At 36.7% G+C, this 17385-nt stretch overlaps 2 protein-coding genes across 2 annotated transcripts in view; both read right to left on the minus strand.

Moving 5' to 3' along the window:
* The window catches only part of LOC126762311 (synaptotagmin-5), a 163469-nt gene that overhangs the window by 123338 nt on the left and 22746 nt on the right, over nt 1-17385 (minus strand). The gene's annotated exons all lie outside the window — the stretch shown is intronic.
* Nucleotides 2975-3319, minus strand: LOC126762802 (nucleoplasmin-like protein ANO39). The gene has a single exon (XM_050479847.1). The coding sequence runs from the start codon at nt 3317-3319 to the stop codon at nt 2975-2977; it is 345 nt and encodes a 114-aa protein (XP_050335804.1).

Consider the following 17385-nt stretch of genomic DNA (forward strand, 5'->3'; position numbering starts at 1 on the left):
AATTTTCGGTCAAAAGGTGGCATACTTTAAGGGAATTATTACTGCAAAATTTTATTCCGTTGTATTAATTACTTCTTGATTTATGTACTGGGAAGTAAAAGAATCAAATGGAATTTTAAATTATGTTATACGGAAGTAAGTGTGGTTGTGGTCCGATTTCGACCACTTTAAAACCACAAACCGACTGTCATAAAGCCCTCTAATACCATCGCGGAGGTAAAATTTAATGTCTCTGGCGTAATTAGTTATTGATTTATTGCGCTTTTAGTAGTTTTGAACAGTACCGTTATATGCGGAGGGAAATCTTCCGATTTCATCCATTTTCACAATGTCGATAGGAGTTTTTATAGTTTTTAAGCTTAGTAAATTTGGTTCTTGTAGCTTTAGTCGTTTAGGAGATATGTACATTAAACGTATTAATGGCGGGGCCACGCCCACTTTTTCAAAATTTTTTACCCTCTTGCTACTGCGGTTCAATGTGCCAAATTGCAGTTTTATATCTTAATTTGGTACTTAGTTATGGCAGTTTATAGGTTTTCGGTTAATGGCGTTTTGTGGGCGTGGCAGTGGTACGATTATGCCCAACTACGAACTCGTAATTTTTTTGTATTAAGAAACCTGGGAACCAAGTTTCATTAAAATATCTCAATGTTTAGTCAACTTACAGCTTGCACGGGCGGACGGACAGGCAGACAGTCACACGGACTTCAACTTTTCTCGTCATCCTGATCATTTATATATGTATAACCGTATATTTATCCCGTTTACTTTTAGGTGATACGTATAGCACAACCGGTAAGTGAACAAAACTATAATACTCTGTAGCAACAGGTTGCAAGAGTATAAAAGTACTACTCCAAGAAAAACGCGTTTAAAATTCAACTGATGAAACTGATTCAACTGAGCTAGTTTTAAATAGCTGTAACTCAAAAACTATTTGCGATATCGAATTGAAATTTTATTATATTATTTCGGTGAAGTGAAAAAACTTGTTATTATAAAATGTCTATGAATTTTCCAAATGAAAACAATAAAACCCATAAAAACTGGTTTCGAACTTTTTTGTGATATAATACGAAAAATTGTAAAATGTCATATCAATATTAAGAGCTCAAGCTTTACCAGAAATTAATTTTCTTTATTTCGGACGATATTTTCAAGACATCTAAGAAAAATTGAGAGCTTTTTCGGCCCACCCTAAAATACATATATACTCATATATAAATATGGTGGTAATCAAACACCCACTAAATGAAGACTGGCCGTCCTTAGACGGTATCCCAGAATAAAATGGTGCCCCAATTTCATAAATTCAAAATAATCACATACCTACATATGTGGATCCATGTATGCATGTGTGTTTTGCGATCCTTTTCCTTTACAATGGAAAACAAGCTGAAAGAAGGCTTTGCCTAGCTTAAATTACTTATAACTTGTTCATGGGTTTCCGTTTTTAAATTTTGCAAGAGCAATGTTTAAACGAAATATTCGAGAAGAAGAAATATAAAACCAAATTAAGCATAGATTTTCAAATTGCGATTTAACAAAGTTGAAAGTTTGAAGCGATGACGAAAAAGATTATAAACAAATTAATAATTCAAGAAGAGTCGCTACGGAACACTTATCCGAATTGTAAAACATAAACACATATCTAAAGAACATTATTTTCTTCTTATCTCGAGATTTTCAGGTATTAAAGTAGATATTTCACATCCCTTTGATTCTTATAAGTTGCGCAATTATAATGTTTGACTGCATCTAAATATAACCATATCTTACTTGTCCCATTCTAGATTTGAGTAGATGAAGTTTAGAATTGCATAGACATCATTCCCGATTGCTTTAGCTCATCTAGAAACTTAGTATTTTAAACATGAATGTTGTCTTTTTAATATATAACAGCTAAATATTATTGGAACAAGTGTTTGCCTAAGGTTACATCACATAAATAGGAACTAGATTTTAATCGTTCCGTTTGTATGACAGACTTGTGTATGCTGTAAAAGGCCGACGGTTCCGCCAGAGCGCCTTCTTGGGGACAAATAATCGGACAGACGGACTTGTCTAAATCTACTTAGCTCGAGCATTGTTCATATACATATATTTTTAGGGCCTCCGACGTCTGCTCGATGTTACAAACTTCGTGGTAAACTTAATATTCCCTGTAAAGAATAAATTCATTAACATTCTCTGGTTAAGTGATACATATGTGGCCGTGGACTTTAATTGTTACACACAAAAGTATATTACGTGAGTATTTTGGTTGTTGTCTCACACAGATGTCAAAATAGTATAGTGTACTGATGTTTTGAAAAGAGTAAAGTAGTTTCTTATATACATACATATGTTATTATGCTTGGATGTACATACATACGTATGTTTGAAGATGAAAAGTACGAAAGAAGTTAAATAGAAGTAAAAGTAAGATTACAAGAAAATTTAAGTAGAAGATTTGAAGTTTGCGAGAGAAAAATTTTGTCTGCGAAACAGATGCAGTGAGAGAAGATTCACTAAATTCGAATATGACACCGTTATTGTGCATTATAGGGTTGATGTGTTGCTAAACACCACAGTGACCGGTGATTTCCAGCACTCAGAAATGTCAACGAATTCAAGATGGTGAAAGAAACATGAGGCAACAAAAATTTTAATAGGCAGCAATTTTATGCTGGCTAGACTCAATCTAATATCAGCGATTACTCCGTGTTATTTCAATTTTAAAGAGACAGGCGGTTAATGTGGTCAACCTTTACATCTAATTCAAACAATCCTAATCCTCAAATTCTTCCAGCATGCCGTTTTTACAGTACACTCTTACACTGCTTCCGTTTTTTTAGAAAGTGATACAGTTAAGCTTCTAAGTGAAAACTGTTTCCTTTATTTGACGTGACGTCAAAGCAAAACATATCTTACAATTCGTTGCCAGCAGTGACAACTATAATAATCAAACAATATCTTAAGGCTTAGATTGGATTTATTTTAGAGCAGCATTGGCACCAGTTTCTTCAGAAGATTCATCGGATCCCTCATCCTCTTCACTGCTTTCTTCGTCTTCCGGCTCGTCTACGTTTTCTACGTCACCTTCTTCGCTATCTTCATCACTGTCTTCTTCGTCACTTTCAGAAGGTGTTTCGTCATCGTAGTATTCATCTTCTGCACTATCATCGTCCGCTGCATCCTCACCACTCTCACCGCTCTCAGCGCTCTTAACACTTTGCTCGTCGACCACAGGTGCTGCTACTGCCTCTGCACCTGGAGTTGGTGCGGCAGTCACAGCCAAGATTAAACCGAGAAGTGCGAAAATAACGAAAGCGCGCATTTTTTTTTTTGAGTTTTTTATGACTTTTTCTAACGATTTGTGAAGTAAACTTATTAATGAAGAACTAAAATTCAGTTGGTCGCCTTTTATACATTTCCATAAAATTTGGTATTTGTTGACTTAAGTGATTTTCTAGAATAAAACTTCTGTATTTGCGAATGCGAATAAATATGGCGGCTCGACAAAAAACAGCAAATTTCTAAATATTTGTAAAACTTCAACAACTGCTAACTGTTATTTGTACTCGAGGAAAAAACTTACATGCTTTTGAAGAAACAGAGACCGTTGGTGATATACTAACTATATTACCAAAGTATGAGGAAGTACGCATATACATACATATGTACACATATTTAATGATAACGAAAATTAAACAAACCCAATATTCGTGTGTCTGTAATATATAGATCCATTTACTCTCTAAGCAACTGGTCTTGAACTTGCTATCAGTTCTTTAAAGGTTATCTAAGGAATGTGTAGCCTCATTATCATATTTGAAGAACGTTCGTTGTTAATAATGGAAGCATAGGATACTCGAATGCCGAATGCATGGAAGAATAGGATCTGTTGTCTTCATGCGATTTAGTACTGGGCAGGTGAGTCTAATGCCATATGGAAGCCTTGGTCTACGGCCAGAACTTTTCATCTCGCCCACTTGTAGGTGTTCGAACCGGTTACGCAATGAGGCCAGTATTTTCCCGGAGGCCATTTATCGAAATTGTGTGGAAGCAGGGGAATTAGAATCATCTTGACAACTTCCTGTAGGCTGTCCAATTTTTGCAAGGTTTAGCTTGAAATTGTTTGGATTTGCTCAACAAAATTATGATAGGTTCAAAGCGCTTCACATATAATATCTGAATAAAAATATCGCAAGCCAAATTTATTTTGAGTTGAATTGAATAATACCAAATGACAACTTACAACTCAACTACCTTCAAAACTTCATTAACTATCCCAGCAGCTTTGAAATATACACTCTGATCATTGGAATATTTTTAAATTAAATGCATAATGTCGTATTGTTGTATACATTGAAGTTTAATCTATATGGTACATATTAACCTGAATGTTTGTCTGTATGGACTTTCTAGAATCGTAAACTATGCATTTGATCTTTTGCAAAGTTGTGCATAGCCAAAGAAGGTTTCTGAGTTGATACGACCATTTTCGACAGATGAACAAAAACTTTAAAATGAGTCAAAATTAATTGAATTTTTGGTGTATGTCTTTCCTTCTTATTATTTTTAGTTGGTGGCGTTGCAACGCGCTCAGGATACATCTGCTGGTTTAATAAATGAGACCCAGGTCGGGAACAATAAAAGGTTCATTAAGTTGTTGTTACACGGTTTCAGAAGATAAAAATTATAGCCACATCATTGTGACTTGGTAACGTCATTGAATAGGTCGAAGCTATTTATATAGAAAAATATTTGTTTGCGCTTAGCGCTCCGTTTCACAATAAAACCAGTAAAACCCCAAAGTTATTTAAACAATAACGTGAGTATTGTGACATAGATGTGCAAGATATGAATGATGAAATACAAGAATTTTTTCTGTTTACTTTGTTGTCAGCGTGTACAGCTGTTTCAAAAGAACACGTAAGTTCTTCGCCGTGTACACATTTGTAGTTTTGACCAGAGTTTAATAGCCAACACAGTTGTCATAACCACCTCTATTCTAAACCAAAACATTAAATAAAATTTATAACAACTATATTATAAAAAACACTTAATTAATCACTAAATATTAATTCGGCATCACGACAGTAAAAGCGATAGAAAATGATTGAAAACTATAATTTTTAAATTTTCTTCCACTATTTTTTAGGCTTCAAAATTATGACTGCGAAAGGTCATTAGCAGTCAGTACTTCAGATTTCAATATCACTTTCTTAATTCACAATATTATTCTACATAAAAAAAAGCCAAAGCAAGTAAGTAATTTATATACTTTCTTGCAATCAAACTCCGAGAAAATATGGGATTTCGGGTGTAATTTTACATATTTCTGTCATAATTAAAAAACACATACTAAAGACATTTCCAACTTGCAATCAAACTCGTGAGGGTATTCCCAAAAAAATCGATTTTTTTATATTTTGACAGTAAAACTTATTGAAAACATGCTGTGGAAAATTCAGACCGAAATTTTATAAGTTACAGCTCATAGTATTTTTAAGCGCTGTCTACCAGGCGCCATACAATTACAATTAAAAATTCTTTTCGAATCACATTTTCTGAAACATTTTCCCGGGGCTTTAAAATTTACACATGTTCTTCTAAGGTGCCGTCCCTACCAGAATTGTTTATTTTCGAAAATATTTTCACTTTTAAACGATTTTAACGAAAAAAACAAGATTTCCGTCTTTTTTTGAAGTTCACATTTTGTTTTTAATGAAATTTATATTTGGCAGGAATTAGCCCTACATCCATCGATTTTTTTATTTCAGACAACATGAACAGCCGCTACCATGACAAACTAAATTTTTACTACTTTGATTAAAAAAATATATATTAAAAATATAAAAAACGAAAAAAAAAATTGTTTTTTGTACATTTCAAAATACAAATAAAAATATATTAAAAAATTAAAATGATTGAATTTTTTTGTCGCATAAAAAAAATTTTTCCTAAAAAGTGGTAAAATGTATGCGTTCACATGAGAGTACCCCCTTATGGCACTAAGCAAGCCAGGTCATATTCACATCAGGATTTGCAGGTGTACAATGCTGTGCGATGACATTATCTAACATCCTAAGGGCCAGTATTCTTGCACCACAACACTGCTTTACAAATACCCTCAATCTGAATATGATAACGGGTGACCAAATCTGCAGTAATATAAGATTTTAAACGGAGCGAAATTTAATGGCCTATCACATTCAAAATAGTACTGGTGGTGGTGGTACTAATTTCAACATAATCAAGGACAGTTTAGTCGCATTCGACACATGCTTATATTTTGAAATATGCATCTTTTTTGTTTATAAATTGTTTTGGCTTTTAAGCTAGAAAGTAGCCTATGCCCGTTCGAAGGTTCCAAGCTATCTCATCACCAATTTTCAGCCAAATCGGTTTAGCCGTTCTTGAGTTATAAATATAGACATAAATTGCGAAATCGAGGGTGATTTTGCAAGATAGACGGACATACAAAAAGGCATTTCATTTTTATATAGAAGATAAGGTGATCATATGCCACCGTTATATCAATGATTTGATATTTGTATACTGGAAAGTGAAAGAATTAAATGGAATTTAAAATTGTGCATTATGAGAAGTAGGCGTGGTTGTAGTCCGATTTTGCTCATTTTCGTACTCTGGCATAAGAACGGGAGGAGATCGTCCCCTACTAAATTTAGTCGAAATCGGGTCCCGTGATATGTGATTTTACCTAAGAGCGGACGGTGCTACGCCCATCGTCCAATTTTTACTCCCTGTGCCAAATTAGAGTTATGTTTCAGTGGCCCGATTTCGCCTATCTGCGAACTCGCCTTTTTATTGAATACATTTAAATGTTTACACAATTTACAGCTTGCACGGGCCGACGGACAGACAGACAGACAGACAGTCACCCGGATTTTAACTCGTCTCGTCATCCAGATCATTTATATTACTATATTCGTGATAATTTTTAAGTACATAACCTATATCCATCTCGATTAGTTTTAGGATATACATCAACATAGGCGAACAAAACTATTATACTCTGTAGCTACATGTTACAAGAGTAAAAAATTTAAGAACTTATTTCCTTTCACCTTAACCCAATTCACAGCCAATAGCAAAAAATTGTTTAACCACGTGTTGTGAGTAAAAATAAATACAGAAATGTTTAACCGTGAAAGTATAACAATTGTGTAAATAAAGACTTATGTATAAATAATACTGACTATGACTATGATGACTATTATTATTGTTATTGATGGGGGTCTGCCATAATATTTAACAAGTCGAAAAATAGGCATACAGATAAACAAGGCATTATTTTCAATTGGATGAGGAGTCGTTTCATCATGAAACATACAAATTTGTATATTCAACATCACCACTAAAGTTTTTGGCGTAGCAGATGTTTAGCATAGGGGTGTAATGGGGAATAGTCATGCTTCTGGGTAAGCAGTTACTGTCTTAGGGCTATACCCGGATCCTACTCTTGGGTCCTCGCCGCGCACCCTGGAAACGTGAGTAACCCTTATGTAAGATGCGGGAGCCAGCTCATGTGGAGCCTGGAGTCACGGCTAAGGGAGAGGAAGCTTGAGCAGAGCCACTCCGACATATTCGGTTTAAGAGTTCGCTAAAGTCTAATTGCACCGTCTGTTAACCAGAGGTGCGGCTGCGAGTCCTGAAACATATATAAATGTGTAGCAAACTTTATACTATTCACCTATCGAGACTGTGCGCTTTGTTTTTGACCCGCCACCTAGAAACCACCGAAATATGGTTGTCTGGAGTACTAAATTCCAGCACAAGAAAATTCATCAAACTTTTTGGCTATATCCGTATCAAAAAAATCAAAACAAGTTCGATCATGTTGTGATAGATGGACGTCGTGCCTCCAGTGCCTTTGGCGTGCGTACGCTCCGAGGTCCTAACATCGACTCGGATGCAAATATACGCGACCGCCTCTGTACAGCAAAGCACGCCCTTTAACATTAACGACGGTAAGAAGCTTCATTCACAACCAACAGCGGAACAGTTTTCTACTCGACTTGCATTCCTGATCTCTGAGAGCACTCATCAGTATAAAGAAACTGTTGGACGGCCGCTGCAAGCAAAACAATTGGTTTTCGGAAAGGTCAAAAGAACAGCTGATGCGATGAAGACTGTTGCGGTCGACCACAACACTAACGGGTTGGAATATATGCCGAGAGTAGAAGAGGGAAGCGAGGCGCATTTACAGACAAAAAAGTGCCCAAAATACGGGAGTGTGAAAAGCGTGAGAAGCTGGTCGACAGGGGTAATTTCTACGAAAAGATGTGGCAACTAACGGAAGGTTTAAAGACTGGAGCATACTCTAGTATGACCCAAAGTGGTGATCTAGTGGCTGATGGTCAGAGCGTACTGAAGTTATGGAGGGAACACTTCTCCAGGGGCCGATGGATTACTGGCCGTCCTATTCAAATACGTCGGCGACAAATGATAAAGTGCATGCATCAGCTTATTTGCAAGATATGGTCGGACTCAAGTATTTTCTTCCCAATCCACAAAAAGAGAGACCCCACAATCTGCGCCAATTACCGGAAAGCTGGAAAATCTACTATCGACCAAATTTTCACCATGCGCCAAACCTAGGAAAAGACCCGCGAAAAGAAGATCGACACACACCACCCTTTCGTTGATTTTAAAGCCGCCTGTGACAGCATGAAAAGAAACTAAGTACCTACATATATCCCGCCATGACTGATATTAGGATACCAACCCGCAAAGCTAATACGACTGTATAAGCTAACGTTCAGCAACACCAAAAGCTGAGTCGGGATCCGTTCCCTTCCTGCTAAATGGTGCAGAGGCATTAACAATGACATCACCAAATTAGTCGACCTTAGGAGTGTTTGTAAGGAAGGTTTTGGGGAAGATTTATGGTCTTTATTGCACCTCAGTCGAATATATTTTCAATATTGATGATGATTATACCAAAATACTTATGATTAATCGTATTTAATTTAATGTATCAAATTACATGTTAATCCTTAATCATATAGGGTTTTGAAACACTTTCAATCTATGGTAAATCCGCTAAGGTTGATGGTGACTTTCTTGTCATAAGTATTTTGGGCTAACAATAGAGTTAAGATTATTTGCCACGAGTTCCACAATTAACTGTTATTTTCCGAAGGAATTCGCTTCAAATGTTCCGGGATTTCAAAATATATTGGCCGCCTTTAGGTTAGAAAGGTCGAAAAGATTTGTCCCATGCAAATTTGGGTCATATACCTTGAATGGTATGGAAGATGTATACAATAAACCTATTAGGGCGCGTGACCACGGTCATTATTTATAGAAACCAAACCACAAGTGTCCCTCATTAATGTAATTCGTTGTACCAAATTACAGTTTTGTATTTAAATTTACTATTTAGTTATGTCATTTAATAGGGTTTCGATTATTTGAGGCAGTGGTCCGATTACGCCCATCTACAATATAACACTTTTAATGGTGCCAAAGAAAATGTGTACCAAGTTTTATCATGTTATTAGTTTTATCTCAATTTTTGCTCAGGTTGCAGCTTGCACCGACTGATGAACGGACGGACGGACAGACAAACAGTCATCCGGATTACAACTCGTCTCGTTATCTTGATTACTTTTATAAATAAAATCCAAAAATAAATTTGCTCTTATTTTTCTTTCTTGTTCTATTCGATCTGAAGTTATTAAGTGAATCGTCGTCGGCGGATTCGTCATTTCGTTTACTGTGCGACGTTCAAAGGCTTTATTTACAATCTCTATATACGGCTATAACCGTGTAAGCGGTGTCTTCGCCAATAAAGAATTTGCGTGTGCATCTTTTTGTTGTGGCAAATTTTCATGACATTGTTGCTGTACTTTTCATTGTTTGTCTTCACATCGACAACGGCATTTATTCAGGAATGTATGTAAATAAAAATATCAACGAGAGGTTAAATTCGTTCAAACGTCAAATACACGAACCATCAAATTTACTTCACTGGATAAGCTGCTCTACGTTTATAAATCGATTTCTATGGCAAATTAATGACAATTTAGTGATTAAACGTACGCCATTTTTTGCTACAAAAAGTAGTCCAACTGAATGGATACTTTCAGTTTACCAGCTTACTTAAAGCAAAAAAAGTAGATTCAGTTTAAAATATGGTATTGGAAAATCAACAAAGTTAAAATTTCAAGCATTTAATAATTTATCCACAGGGTTTGTCCGGAAAGTAATAGGGCTCAGTCGATTTAAAAAAATTATTGAATCAATCCTTACAATTCTTTAAAAACTTTTAAAATAGGCTCCGTCTACGTCGATGCAGCGCTGCCAGCGCAATTTCCAAGCATTGAAGGCGTCACGGAAGGCATTCTCCGGAATAGCCTTGAGAGCAGAGGTCAAAAGATCCCTGACTCGTCACCTGTGATAACGTTATTTAAAAATTGGGGGTCACTTTCACACAAGTTCAAATTTTCTTGGCACACTTCCACTCGCCTCAATTTCTGGTCGTCAGTGAGCACTTTTGGGACCATCTTCGCGCACACCTCGCGCATGTTTAAGTGCTCCGTCACAATGTCATGGACCACAGATGTTCATAAATTTAACTTCTGGGCAATTAATCAAATGCCTGGTAGACGATCTGAGTTCAAAACTTTGCGTACACGAGTCACATTGTCGGAGTTTGTCGTAGTCGCAGGTTTCCCGGCACGGTCTTCATCAGCGACCACTTCCCGGCCATCCAAAAAGGCCTGGTGCCACCGAAACACACCACTTCTTGCTAAAGCAACATCTGGGCAAGCCTGCTTGATCATATCAAACGTCTCTTTCGCGGATTTACCGAGTTCCACACAGAATATAAACGCTTACCTCTGCACTAACGAACGCTGCATTTCCGGTTTTCACCAGCCACAGAAACACGTCGCACGAAAATGTTTGTCCTGACTCTCCACGTGCTCGGAGACAACTGACCTGCCGCTCGTCCGTTAGCCAGGAACGCCCTCTACCGAATCCAGTCGGTGCGTGCACGCCTATTAGTTTCCGGACAAACCCTGTAAGTCATTGAGTTTGCATTTCCCAAGCAGAAATTTCCGCTCATAACCGTCTTACAAAATCAAATAAAAATAAATCTTTGCATGATTCGAAACTTGGAAATTTCCTTCAGGTTCTGGCAAAGCTTCGTATTAAAAACTGTTGCGAAAGAATTAAACATTCATTAATCGTTGAAATCGTTGATAAATTACCGATCAGTGGCCGGTCATAATCGGTAATTGTTTATGCATTGCGAGGATTTATAACCTGCAATGGAATATCCGTCAGTTCAGGGTCAGTTAAAATCAATGAACAAAATTAGAAAATAATTATAATAAATGAGTAATAACAAAAACAATCAATGTTCATGCTAATCAAGCAATCTTAAAGTGCAGTTTAGCGTTTAATACACATTTTTTAACGTACATATGTGCAAAATAGATCCACAGGAATACGTGGTTACGATAAAGAGTGGTAAACCATTTGCACTTGCTCAGAGAGGGCGAAGAGCCAAATGTGTATGCGCCCCAACAAACTGCCGCAAGGCTATGAGAATGGCGCGTATAACGAATGCATGTAGAAATACCGTGCACATAAATATATTTACTACGCATATGCCGTTCCGTGCCTGAATCAAATCAAATTAAAACCGTCGCCATGCAGTATAGATTTGTCATAACGACAAAACTGGCACCAAACACCGGAGACTACCGAGTAAGCCGTGAAGAACGTCCGCCTCGCTGTCAGTGTATGAAATGACATTTTGAAAGGCAGGAGACACTACCGAGAGTGGATAAGAATGCATGCAGACAATTCGCAGTAGAAGCAGCGAGTGATGAAGCATGACATGCGAGTTACACAAGCAGACAATTTAACGCGCCTTGGGGTAGGCAACAAAAGATGAATAATATATTTTTGATAAAACTACTTAAATCTATATACATACATATTTCATTTCTGCATTTTTTTATTTTCTAAACATTTCTTAGACATATTTTATTTAAAATTTTTTTGTTTATTAAATGAATTCACATGTGTAGTTGCCATGAAGGGCGGTAACCTGATTTCCATATACATACCTTTTTGTTTTAAAAGAAGCCTATGATTCGGTGATTATTCAGGAACTATATGTCCTACACATTCCTTAGACATCTTTTAACTTTATTTTAAATTTCATGAAAACGATTTGTTTTTATATTTTTCGTTAAGGAGGTGTCCGCTAAATTTATCGTCCTCAGAACTGAAATTGTCTATGAAATTCATATAAGCGATTTTTTAATTAAATTCAATCTCGTCGTATATCTCATGCAGCTCATTGTTCCATCAAATTACTTAGTCCGAAGTAGCACACAGTGGCAAGAAATATTCTGCATTGGATTTCGAGGCTGGACGAGGTTGTTGGTGTTAATGCTGGTTCAAGGATAGACGAAATTATTTACGACTTCGAAGTTATGACTGCCAACAGTGACGTGGGAGCCAAGTCGCGAGTGCGACGACTTTTTGTTTGCCTTCTTTCCCCACCAGACTCAATTGCTTCGCTTCCTTATCAATTCTGGAGAAAGCAGAAACATTGTGACAAAGAAAATAAAAACTTCAGTCGGTCCTAAAAATTTTGCAATGGATATATCTGGCGGATAAATTCTTGAAAGCGGTTCGTAAAGCTCCAATCACATAGCCTTTATCGAGGAGTTGAGTATCTTTAAGTAATTTGATTTTACTCATGTAGGCTGCCTTAGTCTCTGAACTTCATTACACCTCAACTGGAACGACTTACCATGACCACAGCAACCGTGAGTAAAAGGGTTATCTTATTACAATATGTGGATAAATTTAGTTTCGCTCAGCTTATTAATGGGGCTGAATCCTAGGCCAACCATTTTTAAATCGAATGGCGAGGAAAACAAGCTTATTACTAATTCACATTCAATATTCGGCGATTGATCTGATATGTAGTTGTCCGCTTGCACAATACGAGTTATATTTTAGAATGAGGTATATAAGCCTCATTTGACATGATCAAAATATAAAAAATGAAGGTGAAAAACCAAAATTTTTGAAGTTTATATTGAGCGCATGAGAGGGTACAAAGTTTGTTCGCCGAATACGTACTCAAATCTATGGCAAACAACTCTCAAATACTGGCAGCTGCTTGCGAGTTTGCAGTGAAAACAAAAGACCCCAACAATAACAAACGAAGGTATTAGCCAAGCGCCGATAAATTTAACGATTTCGGCGAACGGACGTGACCAAATTGAGCACTCTTCGCGGGCTCTGTAATTCCTCAAATTTTTTCACAAACAAAATTTGTTGAGCGATGTCTGAAGTACATAAAAACGTTGAGTATTTATCAATGGCGAGAACTGAATTTTCTGCACGCGCCTTAAATTATGCTATGCAAATCTTATTTAGTTTGCTTGTCATATTTCCGCCCACGAATGCCTTTTGTTGCTACTAAGTTTGCTGTGCCTCAGCACAAATACTATCATATGAGGCCAGAGTTCCAGCTAGGCGCAACAAATTTCTATTCCCTACGGATTTGCCTTGTGTTGCTGTTGTTATTTGTATGTGTGTGCTGTAATTTGCATTAGCGTGCTGTGGTAATTTACATTTTGTTGATCGTTACTTGCGGTTCTACTTATTCCTTCAATTTGTTATAATTTCGCCTTTCACTGCTGAAGAACTCACACATGCACGCGTACGGATGGATGTGTGTGCATGCCTATATACATATTTAATAAGTGCGACATTCGGTTGCTAGTATTTGCTCGTATTTGCTACTTTTTATTTGATCTCGCTCAACTATGCGTGAATGTATGCGCCGCTCCGTTGGAATTTCTCAGAGGAAATAGTGTTCAATATGGGTCCAAAGCAATGCTGTGCTTGTGTGTGTTTGCGTGTTTGTGTCGGCTGAAAGGCTTAGTTATCGCTCTACTGTGCGCTGTGTTTCTGCCCACTCACTGTTGTACTTATGTAGCGGTTCGCTCATTTTTTATAATTTCCAATGCAAACGATGCGCAAAGGTCCATAACCCAGGCGCCAGAAATCTGCTACAGCCATAAGTACCGCGTCCCTATGCGCTAATTCCGTGAATCAACAAGTGACAAGAGAGCGTCACTGACGACTAGTAACTGTCGTGACAGAGCACCTTTCACGTGGCAGCTGCCACAAGTGATGCGAACTCGCGCACACTACGGCTTCGCACAATGGGAGGAAACCCAAAATACTTGGTAAATGGTTTATTAAAAGTTTATATGAGTGTCCTTGTATGGGTGAATGCACATAAGTATAGTGATTATGATTAGATAAGGACCAGACCACATTAGGTTTATACTTTGATTCATTTGAATATATCGAGATCTTCGGATGCTTGGGTATCAAACAACCGTTATCTTAAATTCAGGAACTCGAGGAGTCCAAATTGGATCGTGGATACGATCTAAGAGTGTAGCGATCATGACCATGTGGATTTAGACTTATTTGGAGTTTTCGTTCTTCTCAAAATTGGGGGAATGAATATGGCTTGTTAACATTTTATATTTATACTCTTACAACTTGCAGGAATCAAAGCCGCCGAAATTCGTTAAAATACTTTAACTTTATAATAAAAAATATTGCGAAATAAATAAACATCCATTATTCGATGAAATCGTTGATAAATCACAATCAATTTTGGTATCTTCTTGACTTATATTGAAGATCATAAACATAGACTTAGGTATATTGCTATATTTTAGTTCACGGCAGCTAAAACTATAGTAAAAACATTGCCAAATTAGATACGTTTGATATTAATTTGACCGAAGAGGCTAAATTTAATATATTGAGTTAATGTGAAAAGCGTCAACCAAAAGATTGGAATTGATGATATTCACCACTGAGGTTTATTTTTTAATTACCACAGAATATCAAGAATGTCAAGGCTGCGTTGTAAAAGAGCAATCAGCTGACTCGTATTTACGGGAAAAATTCAATTTTCGCGAATATTCTATGTTGCAGACGGTTGAAGCTGTGGTGAGTGTTCACTAACATTGCGCTCTCATCAGTTACATCGGTCGTATCAGCTGTTACGGTTTACGGTTTTGCATCGTTCACTAACTGAAATATCAGTATCATCTTTATTAGCACCGAAAGAAACGGATAAACCAACGCGGCATTTCTGTTTGTTAAACAATTTTGATTTATTTTTCCCCCGAAATATGAACTCAAACTCAATATTATAAATAATCGATAAATGGTATCTATGAATGAACAAAAATGTTTTTGCAGATTATTAAAGGTGAATATTTTCCGAGTTGTGTCACATACTTTTCAGTTTTTTTTTGCGTGAAAAACACGTGAAAAATTGAATTTGTTTGACATATAATTATGTAAAATATTATTATCCAAAGGACCATGAAAAAATTTGCATAATGTAGGACGAACATTTTTCTTTGACTTCACAAAATTTCATCGATTTACCTCCAGTAGTTTATGAGAAAACAATTTTACAATTTTATCGTGCTCTAAATTTCAACCTTAAATAATTTTAAGAAAAAAAGAATTTTGACGAAATATTTATATCACGTGATATGCTTCTGGTACTAATGAACTGCTAATTTTCAGAATCGGTGATTTTGCGAAATTTCCCTGGATCAGTTGGCGTGGTTTGACCCAGTTGTAACGTGTATAAAAAAAAAAATTTTAAAACTAAGTATATACTTCTTATTTAACCGCTTTATATAGAACAAAAAAAAATAGAAATTGTAAAAATATAATTTGAGTATGCTCAATTCAAGCTGTTTTAAAAAACGAGCACAAATACGAGGATATGAAGGGCACACACGCTTTAAAAAAATTAAATAAGAAACTGCTCACCTTCCATTCAAAATCAGTTACGTGGCCTTTTCGTGGTGTTGCTTAACAGCTGCTAGTTGCCTTGCAGCCAAATTGATGATGTGGCTATGCAAAAAACACGTTTGCGTACGCTAAACTCACTCACCTCATTATTTGGCCGCACGTTAATGTATTGGTGAATGAAACGTTGATTACATTTCGCTTTTAGCATTCACAATACGCGCCGTCTCGACTTATAGGCCCAAAAACACCATATGGTGGCGGAAAATGTCCATTTGGCTATACATCACTTCCCGGACTTCTAGATAAGATATTTAGTTACATAAACTTGTATTCAACGAAATACCTACCGCTTCTATACACTCGTGTGTGTGAATGTGCCTATGCTTAACATTTGTTTTAGGCGAATCGAGCGATTAGATTATGTTGTCACTGTCGCATTCATATAAATGCATTTTGTACGCATTTGGAGTAATGGGGAAGTGTTATATGAAACGCAAACATCAGCAGCAATCGCTGCCTATTTTTAGGCGCTGTAACATAATTATCATGATGGAACTTATGTGTCGATGTGTAATCGCACTTCACTCGGTTCATTTTGGTTTTGTAATTCAGTTCTACATAGATGTTTGTATATACAATTATCTATACGGTAGGCATCCTATAGTATTTGAGGCATATTGAATTAAAAACCTAAACGGGTGCTAGTAATAAAATTTGGTCACATTTGTATGCATACTTAACAAATATGTGTATCTACACAATATATACCTACAATATCAGGAAGGCTTTTCGGCTCTTTACTATCTCCTTATTAGGTATAAGTTCCATACCTGTGTAAATAGGATAAGATAGATTTCAAAGAAATATGCAAAAAGTTTCTCTAACAAAGGATATAAAAACCTCCAGACTTTTCACGTAAAAATGCCACCATCTATTTTAGTAAGAAGCCAAAGCTTTTATTGCCGCAAATGCCGCTAATCTTTTCCACTAACCAGCCTTTTTGCCAGATTTTATTTATATATATTGAGGCTTTATAGAGATTCCTTGCAAAATAAATTTTAAGCCGAAATATGCTATTATAGCTCCATTAATATAAAATATCTCCCTTCCGCTCTTTTGCTCTTTATTCATTGCCTTATAAAAAGTGTTACAGTGATCGGATTTAGTTAAAATATGCGCCGTATCGTTCGATAATCTGTTTCCATCTAGACGGCAGCTTTATAATACCCCTCGTAGAAGCCCCCCTTCTTATTTGCGAAGAACTCGGACAGCCACTTTTCACAAGCCTCTTTTGAGTTCAACTTTACACCAACAAGGGCGTTCGCCATGGACAGGAACAGGTGGTAATCACTTGGCGCTATGTCCGGGCTATATGCTTACGTAGCTTCTGAGGAGTCATCAACGAAGTGTGTGGTCTGGCGTTGTCCTGGTGGAACACTACACCCTTCCTGTTGACCAATTCTGGACGCTCCTGGTTGATCGCCTGCTTCAAGCGGTCCAGTTGTTCGCAGTAGATGGTAGAGTTAAGCGTCT

Source organism: Bactrocera neohumeralis, chromosome 6 (assembly GCF_024586455.1).
Source record: "Bactrocera neohumeralis isolate Rockhampton chromosome 6, APGP_CSIRO_Bneo_wtdbg2-racon-allhic-juicebox.fasta_v2, whole genome shotgun sequence".
Taxonomy (NCBI): Eukaryota; Metazoa; Arthropoda; class Insecta; order Diptera; family Tephritidae; genus Bactrocera; species Bactrocera neohumeralis.

What these genes read in the sequence shown, in the direction of transcription:
- LOC126762802 (XM_050479847.1), bottom strand. Translation starts at nt 3,319, where the DNA reads ATGCGCGCTTTCGTTATTTTCGCACTTCTCGGTTTAATCTTGGCTGTG.